Source organism: Vombatus ursinus, unplaced genomic scaffold (genome assembly GCF_900497805.2).
Source record: "Vombatus ursinus unplaced genomic scaffold, bare-nosed wombat genome assembly UNPS02014810.1, whole genome shotgun sequence".
In the NCBI taxonomy this organism is placed as follows: Eukaryota; Metazoa; Chordata; class Mammalia; order Diprotodontia; family Vombatidae; genus Vombatus; species Vombatus ursinus.
The window spans coordinates 28,623,432-28,646,916 of NW_020954588.1; the positions used below are offsets into that span (position 1 = coordinate 28,623,432).

The window sequence follows — 23,485 nt, forward strand, 5'->3', positions numbered from 1 at the left end:
TTCTTTCTTTCTTTCTTTCTTTCTTTCTTTCTTTCTTTCTTTCTTTCCTTCTTTCTTCTTTTTTTCCTTCCTTCCTTCCTTCCTTTCTTTCTTTCTTTCTTTCTTCCACCTCTTGGTTAACTTGTGTTTTGCTTGTCTGGCAGGGTGGTCCTTGGCTATCTTTCAGAGCCAACTTCAGAGATTCTAGATCCTGTGAGTGATAAATTCTTCAAGGAAGTTTGGATTTCAACGGCGGCCCGGAATGCTACCATATATGACAAGGTGAAACTCATGTTTTTCCATTTTCCCATTTTAAGTCACTTATGGGGGGAGGGGGGAAGGAAAGATACCAAAAGGCAGAAAAAGTTTGGTTTTATGTTGGCTTTAGCCTTGCTCAATTCATTTTGTTAGAATAAACTTTTTTCTTTACACAAACAGCCTTCAAACTAAAACAGCCACATGCCTCTGTAAAAGATCCAGTTTTAGCTACCTAAAATTGATGACTCTGAAAGAATCATACCTTCTCATTGATCAAAGGAATCTTGGAGTTTCTGTACTCCAGTTTCCTACCATACACAAGAAACTCCTTCCCAGTGTCCTTGATCAGTGGGAATTCAGGCCCTATTTGAACACTCTTAGAGATGAGGAACTAACTATTTAATGCTACAACCTCTTCCGTTATATAATAATTACTATTGTTTTTATTAATACTATTGGAGAGGAATCAGACCTGTGATTTCATTGGCACAAGGAACTCTTACATGTGGAAGTTGCTTCAACCAGTACAGGTTGGCACTTTCTTTACCATTTATGGTCCTAGAAGGTTCCTTAGAGCACTAAGAGGTTCAGTGACTTGTTCAGGGTCATACAGCCAGCGTAGGTCAGAGGCAAAACTTGAACTCACAGCTTCTTGGCTTCAAAGCCAGCATTTTATCCACTACACCATAGTGTCTCATATTTTTTATCATATGTAAATATATATTGTATAATTTTTATTTATTTATTTGATGGTGATTATGGTGATTATGATGAGTCCTGCTGTCAGGAAGACCCAGGCTCAAATCCATCCTCAGACACTTATTAGCTATGTGACTCTGGGTAAGTCACTGAACCTCTGTTTGCCTCAGTTTCCTCAATTGTCAAATGGGGAAAATAATTCTGTGATTCTTTGTGAATCATAGAATTTTTTACATGGAAAAAGATATTTAACTCTAAATCTTATTAGCCCAAACCTAAGTTGATCATTGATATTCAACTTTTGTTTCAATGCTGTTGTTTACTTTTTACTTTCAAGCTAGATGTCTTCATCTTAATTACTGGCCTGAGCATTACACAATAGTAGCAATAATAGTAATTACTAACATTTACATAGAACTTTAAGGTTTAGAAGGAACTTAGGTATTTTATCTTATTTGATTTCTTGACAACTTTATGAGGTAGCCCATATATATGAGGAAACTGAGCCTTGCTCAAGGCCACACTGCCAGAAAATGCTTCAGGCAGGATTTGAGCTCAGGTATTTCTGATTCCAATTCCAATGTGTCACAGAAACATTGAGAGAGAGAGAGAGAGAGAGAGAGAGAGAGAGAGAGAGAGAGAGGGAGGGACAGAGAGACAGAGACAGAGACAGCTGATTGTTATGTATTTGCTAGCATTCCTCTGCCTGAAGGCCTCAGTTTCCTCCTTTGTAAAATGAGAGAGTTGCACCAGATAACCTAGCTCTGGCATCCTCTCATTCCATGAATCATGGATAGTACTTACCATCCCTAGCCTTCAAATTCACCCTGTGTTTTGTATTGAACAAGTAGACCCAGCCTTATGAGTCATATAGATCAAGCAGGGCTCTCCAGCTGCCACTTTAAAAGCCGTAACCCACTGTGGCATAGAAGATGAACAGCATCACCCATCTCATAATGTTCTTTGGAATGTTCTTTGTTTTGATGGATCTGTATACCCCGCAAAACTAATAGGCTCTGCATAAAAGCTGACTGTCCCAACTGAATATTTGCCATAAAATGTGTCTGCTGACATTTCCTTGGAAACGCCATGTGATGATTCATTTGTCTCGTTCTCCCAGGTATTCCGATGCCTTCCCAACGATGAGGTGCACAATCTCCTACAGCTCCGGGAGTTCATTACCAAGCCGATATTAGCGAAGGAGGAACCTGGTCGAGCAGAGGAAGAATTAAGAAAGATTCGTGGGTTCCTCGTACAATTCCCTTTTTATTTCTTGTCTGAAGAAAACTTGCTGCCTTCTGTGGGAACAAAAGAATCCATAGTGCCCATGGAGGTCTGGACTTAGGAGGATAGAGGATGTCTTCCCTGGTCCCCAATTTTGCACACAGGGCCAGGCTCTCCCCACCGAAGAGATCTCTGCCAACCTACCCGGTGCTTTTAAAGAATGCACCAGGTATTTAGATCTTCCAGACAGAAAGAGGCACAACTAGAGTTATGAAGACACTGAAAGTTAGAACCAGACAATGTCTTAGATAACGTGCATGTTCGACACAGAACACTGACTTGATTGGTGATGTGACATTTGATTGTGTGAATCCCACAAGAGGGAGTAAATAATCCTAAGTGGGAACACGGAAGTTGTGCCTACAAATGTGCAGGGTGGCCGGAAGGGCCTTGGACCCGCTTCCCCTTCTGTGACTGCTTGAGCTGTTCAGGTCCCATAGGTCATCAAGGTGCAGCTTTAGATATGATCTGCACCCGAAGACAAGATTGCTTGATGCTGCTGACAGCCCACAAGTGGTCCTTGGCCATCCATTCCCAAAGTAACATTGCTCACCCAGCAAGAGGATTAGCAATCATCCCACTTGGTTAAGTCTTGTTGGCCCTTTCTCCTTTCCAAGGAATGAAAGGGCAGAGCTGACTTTATCTCTTGTTGCAATCCCACATTAGGTGCTGCCTTTTCCCCAACCCTCAAGCCTTGTTGTTTTGTCTGACCTCACTCCAGTAAGAGAGGAATAGAAGCTGTAAATAGAAAAATTTAGGTTTCATATCAGGAAAAATGTCCTAACAATGAGAGCTGTCTAGTTGTGGAATAAATGGGCCATCTAGAGAAATGGTGGGTCCTCCTCCTTGGATGTCTCCAAGCCGAGGCTGGAGGAACACTTGTTGAATATGTTAGAGTAGGGATCCCTTTGGTGTATGGGCTGGCTGGCTGGCCCAAGAGGACCCTATCCAACTCCAAAATTCTGAGAATAGATTTCTACAGGCTTGTTGTCAACCCAGGAATTATTAAGGTGGGCCACTGTGACAGAGGCAGGCTGACCAATCAAATTCGAAAGCATAAATCTGTCTCCATTCATTCTTAAAACTCGACTTTGAACCTCAGTGGAGGTTCTATGCACAGATCGAGGAGCAGAAGAAGCCTCTTAAAAATCCTGTAAAACTTCTTTGTCTGTCACCATAGCTGGCCTTTGAAATTTTACAGTTTGCCATCAAAATAGCAAAAGCAATTTTTTTTTTCAAGAAAATCAGTCCTTGCACAATCTGTGCTTTGTTAACAAGTCAGACCCACAGTTGTGGCTCACACCTTCCATCCTGTCTTCTTCTTGAACATTCAGAGAAGAACCACATGCCGTGTACATCCCTTTGGAGTAATGAACAAACACGAACATTCCATAAGGGCTAGCCGAAGGTTCTATCACTTACCCTTCCGACTGTCCTTCATTTATTTACTTCACTATTTACTAGGCTGAAAGCCTTTTGTGAGGCCATCATGTACTTCAGCTCTGGGTGCGCTGATTTCCCAAAGGGCATTCCATTGCCCCCAGAACAGTAGTCAACATGGATTCACAAATTCCCCAATTTAGTCATTGTTAACGTTGGTTGTATCGTATGTGGTGCTATAAAGGGGTCTCAGAAAAGAGTAAAACATTGCCCTTGACTGAATGAGTGTAAGACCTAGAAAGTGTACTCAAAGAAATAACTAACAACACATTGAGGGTGGCATTATAAGATCTAGATTGGAAAGAATCCTTAGACATCAGTAAGACCAACCCCCTCATTTTACAGATGAGGAAACTGATGCTCAAAGAGGCTGCCCACAGAAGAGTAATAAGTAGAAGAGCCAGAATTAAAAACCCAGGCCTCTGACTCCAAATTCACCATTTGGTTTGGTTCTGGACAGCAGGGAGGAGGGAGAGGGCTTGGGAAAGCCAAGTTCTAAATGGCGGCATAGAAAATATGCAGTACAGAGGTTAAGATCACAGAATCGTAAGATCGATCACAGATTTAGAGCTGGAAAGGACCCTCTAGGTGATAAAATCCAACTCCCTAATTTTCAGATGAAGAAACTGAGTCACAGAGAGGTTACAAGGTTTGCTCAGGATAACACAGCCAGTGAGAGGTCATGAATTGGCATGATCAGAGGAAAGATTCGTGGATGAACTGGGACTATATAACTATAAGAATAAAGTACAGCTATAAATACATAATAATCCACATGACAAAGTTCCTTGCATATTTGGCAATGGGTGGCACCTTAAAAATTATCCATTCCTCTTCTCTCATTTCACCAATGGGGAAACTGAGACCCAGGGAGGTTAAGCAAACCGCCTAGCATCCATCATGCAGATAAGAAGTAATAGAACAAGATTTGAACCCAGGTCATATGGCTCCAAAGCTAGGGCTCATTTTCCAGCATTGCGCTGGCATCCTATTGACTGAAGTAATAGGAGAGCCAGGATTTGAACCCGGGCTGTCTGATACCAAATCCAGTACTCTTTCCATGATAATACACTACATGCAGATATTATGATGCTCATTTTACAAGATGAGGCAATGGAAACCCAGCGGTGTTGAGCTGACTCTCCCAGAATGACCGAGATTTGGACTCAAACCCAACTCTTCTGACTCCTAGTCCTCATGCCAAGATACCGATAAAAAAGAGAGCTAGCAAAAGGAGGGAAGTTGTTTGAGCTTTAGAGCAGCTTTCTTCCTGCTGGCTTCCATTTAGAGTTTCTTTCCCTTACCTTGTTTACAATGCTAAAAAAATGAAGAAAGATTGTCGCCACTTATCCCAGAAGGTGAAAGGTTTGTGTGTGTGTGTGTGTGTGTGTGTGTGTGTGTGTGTGTGTGTGTGTAGCTTCGAATTGCATCCCAGCAATGGTGGATTTTGTACATTATCCTGAAGGATTGCACTTGAACTATACAGCCCTCAGCACCTGCTCCACTAATCATGTGCGAAGGCTGGGTGAGGAAATCAGCTAAATCATTCTGTGACAATACTGTCCTTCCCAAACAGAAACAATTAAGTTTCCCTAAAGCCCAGTCTTTATAAACTATACACCCAGGAAACATCTGGTTTAATCTTCAGCATGCAAGTGATTCAGAGTGCTGAAAAGCTACTATTAACCTTTTTGACATTTCAAATGGACTATAAACTTAATAGATGTGTACAGGCAAGATACCTGCAACCCTAATGTTCTGTGTAAAAATACATCTATTGTCAGGGAGGAAGGGGCCTGTTGTAAAAGAAATAGATGAGTTGAATGTAAGGGAATGTGGTTATGGCCAGGACACGGCCCTGAGCAAACCAATTCCAACTGGTGAACCTCAGTGGATTCGATGTCCTTTAATGCACTGGGGTCAAGCAGAAGATTAGTAGTTGCCCCATTCAATACTGCAGATTGCAATGCAGCAAGGCCTTGCATAGGGTCATCTTAAGACCTAACATCACAGCACTACCTTAGAGGCTACCATATTTTGTTTGCACGTTCTAGAACCACTATAAGGGATATGTTTTTTTAAAAAAAAAAGCACCATAGCCTGAGGGATTAGGCCCCATGTATGATATCCTTTTCTTAAATCAAGTTTCAATCTCTAGACAGTTCATCTCTTTCAGACTTTCTAAATTGTTTTAATGTTTCATTAATTACCAGCTTTCCACAAATTCATAGGAGTATTCCTGCAACTACAGACATGTCAATAGGATAGACATTATAAACAATAGTTAGATAATTTATACTCCTGAGATCCAAGATTCCACGTAGAGACAATAGTTTTTATTTCCAAGCTCTGTAATGCCATCAATTTTGGGCACACCCTCCTTTGATGCAGATTGCAATCCCTTCCACACCTTGGTAAATGATTTCATGAATTTCTGTCCTCCCCCCCCCCAAAAAAATTTAATGTTTCATCTGGTGATGAAATTTGTGGCACTGAGCTTCTCTGAATTGCAGTAGTCTTTGGTTGACTGACAGAGTTGGTGACCAGGCTCATATTCAGACTTTTCAGCTTGAGTGGAATCTTCATGAGTTTGGGCTTCATTAGCAGAGCTTGGAGTCTGGGGTCCCATCCACACCTGGATGACTTAATGGAAGGAAGAATTTATACCACCTAATTATAAGCCCAGGGATATAGAGCTGGAAAGGACCTTGGAGACCATCTTGTCCAGCCATTCTACAGATATATAAATTAGTCATTTTCATACACACACATTTCTTTCCCCAGGCAGCTACTCACATTTATATAGGCCAGGAAGAATTCCAGCATGCCAACCAAAAAAGGCACCTCGGATGGAATTTCTCTGACTGAACACGTAATCTTAAGGGCTATATTATTGATATATTTTTATGTTGGCTCTTTTGTATGTATTTGAATCATAGATACTCAATGATTTTCAACTGTTAAAACAAAAAAGATGGATGAAATCCCAATGAATTGTGTAATGAATAAAATAACCTTTTTTTTTAAAAAAAGCCTTATATCATGGCATTTTGGTAAATGGGCACCACTTTCCCTGGCCACCATTCTCTTGCTTCATTAAGAAGATGTTAAAGGGCATTTTAGATGGGCCAAATAAGACACAGCAACATAGATTAAGGATTTTTTCTTTTAACTTTTACAAAGTATCTCCTGAAGTCCATTCCCAAGAAGCTATTTGCAGAGTATAAGTAGGTATGATCTAGTCCTGTGCCTGAAAAATGAAGATCAGAGATCTAGAATTCACCCAAGAAGATAATTCAGCAGCCTCTTTCAAAAGGGAGTATAAATTGGTTTCTGCTTTTCTGTGCCATAACTTGTTTCTAATGATGGCTACATCAATTAAGGTTAGAAAGTTTAACCATATGAATAATATATTTTTAGGTTAATTCTTTGAAGACTCTTTAAACTTTTCCATTATACTATTTGAAATTTATTTTTAGCTTAAAATGAAAGGCCTATTTGTTGGAGAAATGAAAATACTAGGCTGGGATGATCATTTTGAACCCTGCTGACCAAATGCCTTTACTGTACCAGTTCAGGGTTTGTATGTTTGTGTGTGTGTGTGTGTGTGTGTGTGAGAGAGAGAGAGAGAGAGGCAGACAGAGAGAGAGAGAGGTAGCCCCCTTCTCAGAATAATGTTGTGCTTTAAAATTTGTAATTAAAGAAAATGCTAAATTTCAATTAGAGGCTAGTGAAAATAAAGATATAATTGTTTTTCCATTTAAGCTCATGGAACCCCAGAAATCTATGCACAGGGATCCACGGACTCTAAATTATGAATTCTTAATTTAATTAGATCAAAGAAAAAGGTAGAGGGAAAGTTTTCCTTGATCAAAACCCAGGCAAAATTCTTTTTTTTTTTTTTCAGTATCTAAGCAGCTCTGATGACTCACCCTCAACTAGTTATGTGTTCTGAAGTTCCATTGTTTGGCTCTGGACCTGTGAGGGCAGTCCCCTGAGAGCTGCATAGAGAAAAGCCCCTTTTCTCTGCACTCTGCCTAGCCCCAGATTCTCTGCTCGAGAGGCTTAGCTATGACCACTGGCACCAACACACTCCTGTAGTATTTTTAAAAACCAATTTTCATTGATGTCTTTTGCTGTAACATCACTCCTTGAGAGCCAGACCTTATAACAGAGGGGAAAAATTTTTTTTTAAAAGTTAAATTAGCCTGGATATCCTTAAAAAGTGTAACATTATGTTCTGTATCTATGGCCTCCCACTTGTATGAAGAAGTGGGTTGTTGTACCTTCTCCTATTTCTTCTTCGGGGTCAGCCTGTTCCTTTTTGATTGTTGGCATTGAGGCAAAGCTCTGCCTACTGCCATACCGTTGGAAAACACAACCCATCATGTACTCAGCTTTTTCCACCTCATCCCCAAGCTTCACCTCTAGTTAGGGCAAAGTGATCCAGGAAATGTTGGAGCAAAAACATTCCTGGGGCCCGATACTACCCTCCTTCCAATCTGGCAGAGAGACCTTCTAATAGCTGGCATGGTCCCATCACAAGAATCCAGGAACAAAATGGCGTTCACAGTTGTTTGTCTATTTTATGTTCAGCAGCCCAGCCAAGGCCAAACAAGAATTTTAAAAATAATTTATTTTTATTTTTTATCACTTGTTTGATATATTGACTAGCCTCATGGTTCACACACACACACTCACACACACACACACACTTTTTCGTTTTAAATTTTTTTGTGATTTGAGATGGCTCTCTGGGAAGGAGGAGGAAGAGAGAAACAACAGGAAATTTAAGTATTATAAAAATAAAATCAATAAAAAGATATTTTTAAAAATTAGCACTGCTTTCAGCCCTAGATCAGGCCTAAATCTAAAATCTGTTTTCTCTGGATGCATTCACACACACACACAAACACACACACACACACACACACGTGTCTATGCATATACACATATATGTGTCTGTATAGGTATATATACACATATATGCATATGTATATATGTGTACATATATATACACATAGGTGTAGTGATATGAATGTTTGTTCCTAAGATGTTATTTAAACATAGATATGTGGGTGTGTATGCATAACTTTACTTGGGATAGGAATCACGAAGTCAAAGAAACAGGCATCCCTGAATTTTCCTTCTGTGAAGGGTCTGGAAATGATACAGGTCTTTCTTCTCTGCTATGTAATCAATGCTCTAAGTCTTTTTGAAGATCTTGTTTTTGTTTTTTAAGTGTAAATGTTCATCAATGAATGATACTATTAAAATGACGGATTATGAAGTGGCTCTTTATTTAGAAATAGAAATAGCTCATCATCCTAGCCTGGAATGTGCAGTCCCAGCCTGCAGTGGGTCTGATGTGAGCACCCAGATGCTTTCCTTTGGGGACACTAACTCCTTCTGTCCCTGTGTGGTGAGTTGAAGTGACAGCTTGAATGCCCTGGCCTCTCTTTCCTCCCACTGTGTCTCTCCCCACATCTCTTCTCCTATCTGCAAGATATAAAGATAAAGTCATGTGATCTTTTTTGTGGAGTTAACACCAGAATTGTCTCTTCAACTCAATTCAGTAATTTGGCAAACATTTATGAAGTTTTGGGGGGGGAGGCAGGCACCAAGTTGGGTGCTGCAAATACAAAGACAACAAAAAGCTACTCCCTGATCTCACACATTTTATAGACAAATGCATCAAGTTAATAGATTGATAAATGGAAGATAATTTGAGAAACACCCCAGAAGGCTACAGACTTTCCTCGGTTGTCCCTGCTGAAACATTCTCATAGCTGGTCTTCTGAAATTGCTTCCTGGGCCTATAATTCACGTTTGTTGAATATCTTCAATTGTGACGTCGTCATTCTTTTGATGGTAGACCTGGTTCTTTGAAATAGGCAAAGGTGAGATGCAGGGCCAATCTGAGAACAAGGTAGGTAATTTAGCTGGAGAAGTGCTCTATGGGGGATCTAGCAGAGGTGTGACGTTAAGGAAATAAGACTGGATTTCATGAGGTCGAAGACCATATCATCCTCTGATTCACTTATAGGCATGTTGTCTCTCCCCACCCCCCAAAATGTAAACTCCTCTAGGGAAGGATGTTTCACTCCAGTCTATGTATCTCTCTATGCTAAGTACATAGTAAGTGCTTAATAAATGTTGGTCGGTTGGTTGATTTAATCCTCACTGAAACTTAGATTTCTACTGGTCACCATTATATCTTGCCACCCTCTCCAATGCTAACTGATCCTTTTGTCAAGGCTTCTTGATTTATTGATGAGCCCTGAACGTGAATGCAAAGGTGCCACCCATAAGTTAGGGACAAATGCTACCCCACCAATATAAGTGTGCCTGCCTCCCAGGAAGACTAATTCAAAAAGCAGAGAATTCATTTGGGTATGTAATATTGATTATGCTTTTTTAAAAATAAATCTGTTTTGTTATTTTGGTCACAACTCATATTCTGGTATGTGATCCTCCAGTCTCCAATTCTATCACTTTCCTGCCTCTATCTTCTCTAGAGAAGAGAAAGCCCCATCAAAGAGGACATGGCATATTTGAAGGGCTGTTGTGTGGAAGAGTCACTAGATATGTTCTACTTGGCCTCAGAGTGCAGAACCAGGAGTGATGGATGGGAGTTGTATGAAGGCTTATCAAGGTTCAGTGTGTCAAGAGGAACTTCCTAAGAATCTGAGTTATCTAAAAGGGGAATGGGCTACTTTGGGAGGTCATAGACCCTCCCTCATTGGAGACCTTCCCAGAGAGGCCGGATGACCACTGTTTGAAAATGGAGGAGGGCATTCTGGGTCAGATATGAGATGGACTCTCAGGTGGCCACTGAGGTCCCTTCCAACTCTTTGATTCTGTATTCTCCACCAGTGATGCTGTATCTCTTATAGCTAATGAAATATTGCTTACATCCCAATATCAACCTAATTCTGTCTCTCTGAGTCTTCTCTTTGTAATAATGAAACTGGGATCAATGATCACCAAACAACCTCACATTATGTCACCTTCATTATCTTCATCCCTATCGTCACCTAGTTTTATCTTCTACAAGTCACCTTTTCTCAGTGACCATGATTTAAGGCCTAAGAACTCTGTACTTTCAATAAAATTCATTTTTTCCTAGGGAAATATAGGAGCTAACATTTATTCTTTCTGTTTTCCATGTAATCAGGTTATTTATATGAACCCCTCTCCCCATTTCTCAAAGGATAATAAATTTAAAGCTAGAAGAGAAATTCGAAGCACTCTAGTTCAGGTTTCATATTTTATAGATGGGGAAACTGAGGCCCAGAGAGTTTATGATTTACTCAAGATGGCACCAGTAGTAATCAAGAACATTTTAGCTCATCGAGCCCTACAAAAACTGGCCTTGAAGCCAGTTCTCTGGATCTATATTGTTTTATTATAAAGGTTAGCTGTCAAAAGTCATTTATGTAAAAGAAAACTTCATAGATTCCCAACAGTTGAAAAACAGCCTCTCATCTTCTGTAGCCTGGATCTTGATTAAGCCATGGTTATTTTTCTTTCATTTATGCCAAATTCAACTAAATGCTTTCTGTTCCTATTGAATAATAGGATTTGATTTATAGTGTTCCTTCTCTCAAGATTTCAATAAAGATGTATTTTTAGAAACAATGTGTCCATGAGGGATATTAAAAAGAAGCCAAAAGAAGAAAGCATAAAAGGATATATTTTAAGGCCACAGTGCAGATAGTGATATGGACAACTGACTCCATTATTTGTGGTAGTGGAATACAGAGGTATATGGGAGAAAAATGCTTTATGGCAAAGGATACTCCAGTAAGGCTGTGGGTATTCTCTCCTGTGATGCAGATCCCTGGCCATTCCTACTTGCCCATCTTATGTATATCTTATCCATGCCTTCCCATAAGTTTGCCACAAAGGAATCCAATAAGCTGGAGGTCTTCCCTGATTTTTCTTGACATTACTAGGATACCAATGGAATACATTTAAAGTTTACCAAATGTTTTCTTCACCACAATACCACGAGGGAGGTAAAGGAGATATTATGATCTCCATTTTACGGATTAGAAAACTGAAGCTCCGAGGTAAAGTTGACATACCCATGATTATATAACTAGTACGCATCTGAGGTAGGATTTGAACTCGTATCTCCATCCACTATTCCATGCTGCCTTTTCAAATATAAAGGAGTCCAATTATACGCCACATGAAAAAGACTAGATGAGAAAAATGATTTTTGTTTCTGCTGCCGGGCTTTGAAAGACCGAATTCATTGGTGCACGTAACATAAAAGTTAAGGGAGCTTGGAGCATTCCCCATCAGTAGGCCGAGGGATCGTTTTTTTTCATTACAGAAATCAAAAGTGATGGATGTAAAATCATCCCCACTGTTTTGATTTACTGAAGAGAAAATGCCATTCAGCACAACTGCAGCTATGAAAGCCAGGAATAGGCTTGGAAAGGCACTTTGAAAATCCAGGGGGAAAGAAGACCTGCTCTGATGTTGGATACCTTCCATCACACCAGCCAGAAAGCTAAATCAGGGCCTGAGAAATCCCACCTAAGTTTGCATAATTAAACTTCCTACAACTGGTAGCAGAGAAGTGAAACCCTGGAAAGATAATATTATCCTGTGTTCACTGGTTTCTTTTATTTTGTGATTCCCCAGTGTGGTAGAGAGCCTAGGGGAAATGTCAGTTCTGAGGCTGAATAGACTACTTGGGCATGCCATTAACAGACCTCCATCATCACCAACCAGAAACAGGACCTCCCAAATTGGTGTCAGGTTGTTAGTGGGGAGGTGTGGGTAATTTGTAGTCCTTCAGCCCATCCCTCATTATCTGGTCCTGGAGAATACAGTGGTCTATAGAACCCCACCCAGAGTTCATTACTTCTCTTTCCCCACTGACATCCCTGCCAGAAAGGTGCTACAAAATGGACCTTGGCCTCATTGGCTCTCAAGAGGGGATGAGTCATATCTCTACTTAGGGCTCACAGGGCTGGGGTGAGGAAAGCCCTCTGTGAACATGAATTTTTACTGGTCCTTTTTGACCTGGACCTGTTATTACTTTGGCATGGTGAGATCTTGTTGCAGGAACTTCTGGGAAAAGTGACCAGGGTCCAAATCACAATCACCAGAGGCTGGTCCAGGTCAGCGGTTAGGGAGGGCTCCTTTTCTTTTGTGGAGGAGGAGGGAGAACGCCAAAAGTCAAGGGAGTAGGATGGAGGTAGAGAATTGGGGTGCCAGGACAGACACTTCAAGTTGGGGGAGTCCATGTGGAAGAGGCATGGTTGGCAAAATGATCATTTGTGTGATGCCATTTGCCTGGCCAAGGCTCTAGTTTTTAATCAGGTTGGCTTAATGACTAGCATCTATACAGAGCTTTAAGTTTGTCAAACACTTTACAAATGATCTCATTTCATCCTCACAACAGTCCTGAGAGGTAGGTTCTATTGTTATCCCTTTTTTTTTTTACAGATGAGGAAACTGGATCTGAGAGAGGTTAGGTGAATTGTCACAGCTAGTAAGTGTATGAGGCAATATTTGAACTCAGATCTTCCTGACTCCAGCACTCTATCCTCTGTCTGCCCCTGTTGTACCTCCTTCAGACTCAGTCATTCCAATGAAGTCCCAGACAACTGTATTCTAGACAGCCTCTTGTGGGCTGGTAAACTTGAAGGTTGTAAGGTGGGGGGGGAACACAACAAAAGTTTCTTCTTCCTTCAACTAGGGCCATCTTTCTTGGATTCCTCCCAGAGCTCAGTACTTACCTGTAAATCTGTCTTCAGTCTCCCAGAAGCTCAATGTTGGAAGGGACCTCAAAAGTCTTTTAGTCCAAACTGGGCTTGAACAACAATTTCCTCGATGTCATCCCTGGCAAGGGGTCATCCATCCTTTACTTGAAGACCTTCAGTGAGGAAGAACCCTCCACATCTCCAGGAGGCCCATCCTACTTTTGAATGACCGGAATTTGGTGTTTGTTGACTTGGATGGATGGATGTTGGCCTCTCTCTCAATTAGGCACTCACACTGCAATCAATCAATAATGCTGATCGCTAATCAATCATCCAGGTAACAAGCATTTATGAAAGCCTATTATGTTCCAGGCCCTATGCTAGGTGCAAGGAAGAAATATACCAAGATAAGCCATCCCTCTGCCTTCAAGGAACTTTCCATCCACTAAATTTATAATCAATTCATAACTTTTAAAAAGTCCTTAAAGGATGATGCTCCCTGAATAAGCCCTCAGCCATTGTGCTAAGGAAGAAGAATGATGACAGGAATGGGCAAAAGGAACAGATGCTTGAAAATCATTGCTATTTACTCTTCAAAGTCTTTAATGATTCTAATGAACCTTTGTGAATATGCTTCACTTAGTCTAATCCCTCTGAGAGCATGCCCATACGGTTCTCATGAAAAGCCCAGAAGGATGGCAGGAGGAGGTGATCATTTGATTTAAAATGGGTTGTGGCTAAACTACACAATAACATTAATAATTAACAATAATGAATGGAATGAATGAATAAAAACATTCATTAAGCATCTACTATGTGCTAAGCACTAGGGATACACACGTCTGTGTATTAAAAGTCCATATTGTCGAGGAGCTCACATTCTAATGCAGGGAACAATACATATGGAAGATTTCAACCACAGGGAGATGGAAGGTCTTTGTGCAACAAAGCAGATGGCAGTGCACCTTCGTTAGGCTCATAGATCAAACCCCACTTCTGATATTGAACCATCAGGTTGTGCTAAGGACTTTAGTGGTGAGAAACTTAGTTCTGGGGGACTTTCCCCCTAATTTTTAACATTTTTATTTGAAGTTTTGAGTTAAAAATTCTATCCCTCCTTTCCTCCCTCTCCTCTTCTCTCCCTAAGATGGTAAGCAATCAAATATAGGTTCACGTGCAGTGCATATATGTATTATGTAAAACATTTCCATATTAAGTAATTTTGTATAAGAAGACTTGAATAAAAGAAAAAAAATGAAAGAAAGCGAAAAATAGCATGCTTCAGTCTGTATTCAATCAATATCAGTTCTTTCTCCAGAGGTAGATAGTATGCTTCATCATTAGTCCTTTGGGATTGTCTTGGATCATTGTATTGCTGAGTATAACTAAGTTGTTCATTGAACAATGTTACTGTTTCTGTGTACAACATTCTCCTGTTTCTGTTCACTTCACTGTGCATCAGTTAATGTAAGTCTTTTCAAGTTTCTTAAATTGTCCTACTTGTCATTTCTTTATAGCACAATAATATTCTATTGCAATCATATATGACAGCTTGTTTAGCCATTCCCCAATGATGGACATCCCTTTGATTTCTAATTCTTAGCCACCACAAAAAGAGCTGTTATAAATATTTTTGTACAAATAGGTACTTTTTCCCTTTTTTTGGATGTACTTGGGATATAGGCCTAGCAGCAGTATTGCTGGATCAAATTGTTTTATAGCCCTTTGGGCATAGTTGCAAATTGCTCTCCAGAGTGGTTGGATCAGTTCACAACTCTACTAACAGTACATTAGTGTTTAGAACTTTTTAATATTTATGGTTATCAAAAAAGTAAAAGCTACAGCACCTGTAGAGGCAATTTCTAGGTATATCTCCGTGATGGCCCCCAGGGCCATCATTCAGCTGAGCACGTAGACAATGTGTGAGGGATAGGTTCCAAACTACGTCCTCACAAATACAATTAACCTAACATCAGCAAAATTGCGATGCTGCTCAAATTCAAAGAGCCCCAAATATTCCTTCAACATTCTCTCCCAATAGCCCATGGAAAGAAGTCCTAGGTTCAAATCAGCCACTTACAACCTGTGTGACCTTGAGCAAAGCACTTGGCCTCTGGTTGTCAGCTTCTTCACCTGCAAAATCAGGAGACCAGATTATGTTATCTCTAATGTCCCTCCTAATTCTAAAGCTATAATCTAATTCCATGAGGCAGATAGAGCTGGTTCTCCTCTCCTCACTGTAAACCCAACACACATATTTTATAGAGCTGAAAACTGCACAACTTAAAACTCAGTTTTTATCATAACTGAGAATGGATGAAAGTCTAACTCAGCACTCTGTCCTCTATATCTTATTTCCTAATTGGGGGAGCTCTGTGGTTGGTAGTAAACGGACTATCTTTGCAATGTCGGGTGGAAATGACTTTTCTGAAACACATCCCTGTGGAAAGTTTCTGGTTAGAATGTGACTCATTCGGGTGTGTTTTAAAACTGGTGTTGTTTCTTGTTCCCTTACATTGCTAGGTGACACACAGTTTTAACACGATCCCAGGTTAAGAAGTTTGGGACTTCCTTGACCATCCCAGAATCTCAGAGTTGGAAAGGACCTCAGAGGTCATAAAGTCTAACAAAAATCCTTTCTACGACATATCCAACAAGTGGTCATGGCCAATGGATGGCCAAAAGGAGGTTTTAAGACCTCCAGTGAGGCCGAATCCTCTATATCCAAAAACTGACCATTTTAATTTGAGATAACTCAAACTGTCTTTCCTGACCATTCCCAAGCCATACCGCCACTCACCAGAACCTTGAACTGCCCTGTGTCACTGAGCTCTGGCAGATAAGCCTGCGCCTCCTCTTGCCCAGAATCAGGCCACCATGTCACTTCCCATCCATTGTCAAACTCTACCCCCAGTTTCCTCCTCCTCCTTATGTATTGACTTCCTCCATTGGATGAAGATTCCTTGAGGGTAAGGATTGTCTTGCTTGGTTATATTTCTGTCCCTAGCATTTAACTCAGTCTCTGGCTGGTAATGAGCACTTAATACATACTTTTTCATTCACTCATTCTTTGGATTTTTTGATCATTGTTCAATCTGATACTCTTTTTTTAAATCATCAGTGGAGTCCAAATGACAGAGCTGGGCTTCTCTGCAACTTTTATAGGGCCATCTTTACCTGAAAGCTACCATTGCTCCTATTTTTTGCCTTCTAGGATCAGGTAGAACAAGTTCATTTCTTTTCTCTTTCAGCAATCCTTCAAATATATACAGGCAGCTATCATGCAATCCACTCCATCAAACATTGATTGCCTCCTTCTGTGGGCAGGGCACTGTACTAGAAGCTGGGGACACAAAGACACCTCCCAATTAGCTTCCTCATCCCCAGAGTCTTCTCTTTTCCAAGTTAAACACCCCCAGTTCCTTCAACTGCTTCTCATAGGACATGGATTTAAGACTTCACCTCCTTTGGAAACTCTCCATCTTATCAATCTCCTTCTTAGACCATGGTGCCCAGAACTGGCCATAGTCCTCCAGATGTTGTCTGACTAGGTAGAATACAAAGAGACTATCGATTCATTTCTGGGTCTTATTTATTCCATATACAAATGGTGTGTTTATTTCTTCAAAGCAGACACTGCAAATGCCATGGATATTTTTGATTTTTGTCTAAATATACTAAATTTCTGAAAGAACAAATTTTTCCAGATTGAGAGTAGTATTTGCAACCTTAGACTTTCAGAATGATCTAAGAGCATGGGCACATTGTCTAGGTGGTCCCTCATCACTGGTACTGTAGAGATTAGATGTGAATGAGACTAGCTAGGCTCTGAGTTCCCTCCTAAATTTTAGATTCTGTATAAACCTCTGACCAGGAGCCAGTGGACATTAATTTCCATCTGGACGAGGATTTTTTTTTTGCCTATTTTGATTCAATAATCATTTATCAAAGGCATCCACTCTGTGAAAGGTACTGGGAATAGAAAAATGAAATAAGAATCACTACACTCATGCAGCTGACAATCTTCCAACAGAGGACAGGAGATACACACACCTATCATAATTCAATATAGAATTGGATGAGGAGAAAGGAGAATCCAGATTGAATGGTATAAGAAAATCTGGTATCTCTTCAGAAACTTAGAAGGAATGCCTGATTTGCCTGTTCTAAAAGGCAAATTTTCTTATTTGTCATTTGTCATTTGTTTCTTATTATGTCATTTGGAATTCAGGATCACTTTTCCATGGAAACAGTGCTATAAATGCTTATTATGTTCCCAGGCCAAGGCCCATTCCTATGGCTCTCCCTGGGTAGAGGTGACCCTGGGCTTTCTAAGGCTAGACCGGCAGGGCTTAAACCCTGGCAAGTTCTGCCAAGCCTCAAGCAAAACCCTGGCAACAGCCTATGTCTGCTCTCTGAGAGTAAGCCTACCGAAGCACAGAGAGGCTCATCACTGGATAGACAACTACTCAATGCTTGGGGTATATTAGCTATGGCAACCCAGGAAATAGACAAAATTAGAACATGGCCCTCAGGCCTCCAGGGCCCCCTTCTCCTTCTACAATGCCAGTGGCAGAGTGATGAAAAGGAGTGGGGGAAGAGAGGAGGTCAACAAAGAGTACTCAGAATAGTTCTTGGAACCTCTAAAAACAGAAATTTAACTATCAGCACTTGTAATAAAGAATCTTCATCCAAAAGCCAATGAACTGGAAAAACTTAATCACCTTCATATTGACTTTCTTGCTATAAATGAAACCAGAAGACAAAAGGAAGTTGTAACTAAATCAGAAGTTTACAAAATTCAGTGACCTTTATAAGTCCAAGATCTTGTTTTGGTTTTTTAATATATTTTGATGTTGTTTTTCAATCATTTTTCAGTCATGTCAAGCTCTTTTTTTTTATCCCATTTGGGGTTTTCTTGGCAAAGGTACTGGAGTTTGCCATTTTCTTTGCCAGCTCATTTTATACATGAGGAAACTGAGGTAAACAGTGTTAAATGACTTGCCTAGGGTCACACAGCTAGTAAGTGTCTGAGGCTGGATTTGAACTCAGGTTCGCCTGACTCCAGGGCCAGCATTCTACCTACTGCACCACTAAGCTGGCCATAGTTTATATTTCAATGAACTGGTCTCCTTGGTAAGCCTATGTATTTCATTTTATGCATCTATAAGCTTTATTCTGAGAAGGAATCCACAGGCTTCATCAGACTGCTGAATGGAATCCATGACCAAATGGAGAATATTAAGATCCTCCAAGCTAAATGAAGAACAGTTCATCCATTAGGTGGTCAAAGAGTTAGTTCCTTTGTCTATCCAAAGACATCAAGAATCATGATTTCAAGGAGCACTCAGTTATCTCATCTTGCCATGTTCACAATGAACCTAAACAAAAAGACAATGATGAAAACCGCATGTGACAACTTTGTCACAGAGATGAGGCTCCTAGGCAGGAAGGGTCTTGTAAGGTCCTAATGCAGCCCAGCCCCCTCACTTTATAGATGCAACGGCCGAGGCCAAGAGAGATGGAACAACCTTCCCAAGGTCACAAAGGCAGTTAAGTATCAGAGCTGGGATTCAAACCTAGATTCTTTACCTCTAAATTCAACATACTTTCCACTAGATTCTCCCTCATGTTAGCCTCTCAACAATGTCTAGCTTCCCTCCAAGCTCAGTTTAGATGCCACTAAGGTCTTCCCTGATTCTTCCAGCTGCTAGTGCCTCCCTCTCCCCTTCACCCACCAAGTACCTATTTTGTATATTCTTAAAAATGTACATGTTGTCTTATGCAAGAGAATGTAAACTTGAAGGTAAGGACTGTTTCATTTTGGATTTTGTATCTTCAGCACCTAGGACAGTGCCTGGCACAGAGCAAGCACATAGTAAACTTGTTAATCCACTGTACCATGCTGAGAAATTCCATGAAGAAATTAATGAGATCCCCCAGACCAAGAGATCATATATGCTAATACTTACTGACTGGTTAAGAAAGGAAGGTAATCAAATAATGTAGGTTATTATAAATACTTGGAAAAGAGAATCTGTAAGGATCTGATCATTATAAGCACCAAAGAATATAATTGGCTGTATCTTAATAGACAGGAAATTACTGGTTATCAACCTGGGAATCATTTCAGAATCAACTCAGTGTGCAGTCTGATCATTGAAAGCTTATAGGAGAGACTAAAATCAACAATAAAGTATTAAAAAAATAAAGATAAGATACTGCAGCTCCAACCTAACCTGTTTAAACAATCTATTTGCTAAAAAAAAACCCACAAAATGGATAAAAGCAATGACACTCACTGATAACTGTCTCTAAGAAGTTATGAAAAAATTAAAGCAAAATAGTCATCATCATGAGGAAGCTGAAAGAACCCACCTCAGACTCCAAATATTCAGTCTCTTTGCCAAATGGAGAAATACAGAAGCTCACAGCAGTATGTATTTAGAGGACAAATTTATTTGCAAAGAATTAAAGATTAATAATGATTATATTATAATTTAAGTTATACTATGATGTTACATGATTATATATTGTGAATGTTAATGCTTACACTATAGTAATGATAATGATTAAGATTATGACCCATATGGTCTCACAAAAGAATGAAAAGTAATATAGGGATCTGATAAACTAGCTAAGCCTGAACATCCCAAGAGCATTTGGAGATGACGCTTGGGGACAACAATAAATAAATATAGAATAGAGTTGTTCAATGATCCTGCATTTCTGTGCTGACCTATTTCTCATCATTTGGATGAGAATGTATTCAATTTTTAAACCACGATTTAAATTTGGTCTAACTAGATTATTTCCAAGGTTATATGCCTTAGTCTGCCTGGGAGAGACTAAGTAGGCACTGGCCTATTTTGCATTACTCCCCATTACAAACCATACCTTCCAGTCAAACTTGACTGCTAACTCTTCCCCAAACTCAACACCCCAATATTGCTTCCACACATTCAGTTCAATCAACCTTCATGCATGGAAACAGGTTTCTTCATCTCTGCCTCTCAGAATCCTTATGTTCAATCAAGACTCATCATCTCAAGTACCACGTTCTCTGTGAAGCCTTCACAGATCTTCCCAGTTCATAGATCACATATTATAGATTTGTAAACTTTTGTTGGTGGAAAGGACTTGGACTCATTTTAAAGATAGGGAAACTGATGACTTGTCCAAGGTCACTTAGGAAATAAATGGCAGAAATAAGATTCACACCCCAGCCATCCAACTAGAAATTCGGCATGCTCTCCATTGTACCATCCACTTAGGGCTTTCTCCCTCCTCCATTTTCTTATTCCTGTATTTCTTTGTTTCCATGTTATGCCCCCTCAATAGAATATATCTTTTTTTTTTGTGATCAGGGACAATTTCAGTGCCTTGAATATAGATCTGCCATGTTTGAGGCACTGTACCAGGCAGACCCTCTGCAAAGTTTTAGAACTGCAATTCCTACAAAGGCTTTAAGACTTTTCAGAGACTTGAGTCATCACAGAATAAATGCATCCACAGAGAGTAGAATTGTCTAGCCATTAAATTACAAACCTTTATAAAAGAGAAGTATCCAAATGTCCCTCCCATAAATGGCTGCTAACCTTTTCTCTTCCCACTGGTGGCTTTTCTGACTATGTCTGTAGCCTTATGACCTTCTTCTCCAAGGAAGTATTTATACTATGCAGTTATAAGGTTTCTGGCTTGTTGGAGAATTCCAAAAAGAGCTTCATATGCCCTGTTACAAGGGAAGAGGGAGCTATGGAGTGGTAACAGATGACATGTGGTTGTTGGAGATGACATTTGGCAATCATTTGGGCGATACGACTTAGAGTCATAAGGAACTCCCTAGCATCATGTCCAGTGAAGATGAGGAATTTAAAGGCTAATTTCATTAGCCCATAATTGGCTCCTCTAGGAATTACCATCTGCACTAATGGTGCCTGTAGGCGACTCCTTACCTGTCTCTAATGCTTCTTTGGCATCCACATTGCAAGTGAGAGTGTCTCATCATTTCTGTTCCAAGTCACTCTTTTAAAACACAGTATTTTCATGACTTTTTTTTAAGGCTCCAGGGATTCTCGGGCTGGTATTTGAGTGACATTTAGAGTAGTATTTACAAAGAGTTTCAGTGTTGGAATGGAGATCTATATCTAAGATGGAATTTAATTTCTACATTTGGTCCCACTTTACAATTTTATTGGTATAGATAACTCCCTGCGAGAAAACTCCCTCAACCAATGCAATTAAATACCTGCTCTGTAGTTTATAGAGGTGCAGGGGTACATAGATGAAATAAGGCACAAGCATCCCAACCCTTACACAGTTTCTGCACATGTAAGAAAGACACTAGTAACTACAAGACAAGTTATAACATGACATGTGCTGGGGCAAAATCCAAACCAAGGGGTAAGAGAGACTCACGAAGACATCTCTGTCTTCTAGCTTATGGGGAGGAATCAGGGAAAGGTTCATGGAGAAAGTGGCAGCTGAGACAAGTCATAAGGCAAGGAATGGATTTCCGCGGAAGATGTGGAGAGAATCCAGGCCAGACTTGGAGGAGGCATAGACGAAGGAGAAGGACAGTACCAGATCAATTTGATTGGAGTGTAGACTCTGCAAAGCAGAATAGGAGATGAGGCTAAAGAAATAGGTTGGAACCAGACTGGGGAAGGCTTGGAGGATAATCCATCAGTTGAGGAGTCTATATTTCATTTGTTGTACAATGGAAATTTTTGAGGAGAGTGGCATGGTCAGACCTGTGAGGAGCAGGGCTTGTTATTTTTCTTTATTTTTTGTCTTGTTTCTTTTAGTATTTTTTGAGGCATTTGGTTAAGTGACTTGCTTAGGGTCACACAGCTAGCAAGTATCTGAGGCCGGATTTTAACTCAGGTCCTCCTGAATCCTCAGCCAATCCGCTCCCCACCTAACTGCCCCAACACCTGTGTTTTAAGGTTATCTTGGTGGCTACATGGATGATGAAATTTCACAGCACAATTGGAGTCAGAGAGACCAATTAAGCAACTATTACTATAGCCCAAAAAGCAAGTAGTGAGGGCCAGTGACAGTGAGCAAGGGGAGGGAATATGCATTCATTAAACACCTATTATGAATCAGGCACCGAGTTAAGTGCTTTACAAAGTACTATTTCATTTCATGCTCACAACAGTTTTGGAAGACAGATGTTGTTATTTCCATTTTCCAATTGGGGCAACTGAGGCAGACAGCGGTTAAATGACTGCCCCAAGGTCTCATAGCTATTAAGTATAGGAGGCCAGATTTGACCTCAGGTCTTCCTGACTCCAATCCACTGTGCTACCTAAAGGCCTCCTGGATTCGAGATTTATTTCAGATACAAAAATTGAAAGGACTTGGCAACATGTTAGATTTTTAAGGGAGTGGAGACAGTCAAGGATGAATTGTGGTTTGAGCCTAGGAGACTGAGCGGAAGGTTGTATGGCACCTTCATCAGGACTAGGAAATTAGGAGGAAAGATAGGTTTGGGGAAGAAAATTTATGAGAATGTTTTTGACTCTGTTGAGTTTTAGGGGTTGGCAGGCTGGGTGTTTGGAAATGTTTGGCTCTCGATCCTAAAGGACCAGGCTTGGCAGGCTGGAGAGGTCTGGTCTGAGAACTGCAATGGCGTTCTGACACAGGCCCAGTTCAGGAGGAATAAGAATTCAAGAAAGGCAATTGAACCAGCTCTCACAGGCATGATTGTTTTGTAAGAAGGTCTGCTCCGAAATGGGGACGGGCACCACCGCAGCCAGTTGTTGGGAGAATAAGATGATACAAGAGATATAAAGTATCACATGTAAGTGTGATATTCTCTTTATCATTATGGGATGCCATTTGGTACAGTGGATAAAGCACTGGACTTGGAGCCAGGAAGACCTGGGTTCAAATTCCACCTCAGACGTTTACTAGTGTAATCCTAAGCAAGTCAGTTAACATCTCTTGGTTATCTCACCTGTAAGATGGGGGGGGGGGGTCAGATGGCCTCTTAAGGCTCCTTCTAGCTTTGAATCAATGAACCATGAAGTTAACCTCCAGAAACTCAGTTTCCTCATATGTAAAATATTATATGGCCTTTAAGGCCCCTCCTG

At 40.4% G+C, this 23,485-nt stretch overlaps 1 protein-coding gene across 3 annotated transcripts in view; it reads left to right on the top strand.

Annotated features, from left to right (window-relative positions):
* The window catches only part of PLD1 (phospholipase D1), a 261,073-nt gene extending 253,756 nt beyond the window's left edge, over positions 1 to 7,317 (top strand). For all 3 annotated transcript variants that reach the window (XM_027875838.1, XM_027875839.1, XM_027875836.1), the window contains 2 exons: positions 144 to 261; positions 2,057 to 7,317. In XM_027875838.1, the coding sequence (XP_027731639.1) occupies positions 144 to 261; positions 2,057 to 2,281 (343 nt within the window). In that variant the 3' untranslated portion in view covers positions 2,282 to 7,317. The remainder of the gene's footprint in view (positions 1 to 143; positions 262 to 2,056) is intronic.
* The last annotated feature ends 16,168 nt before the right edge of the window (positions 7,318 to 23,485 follow it).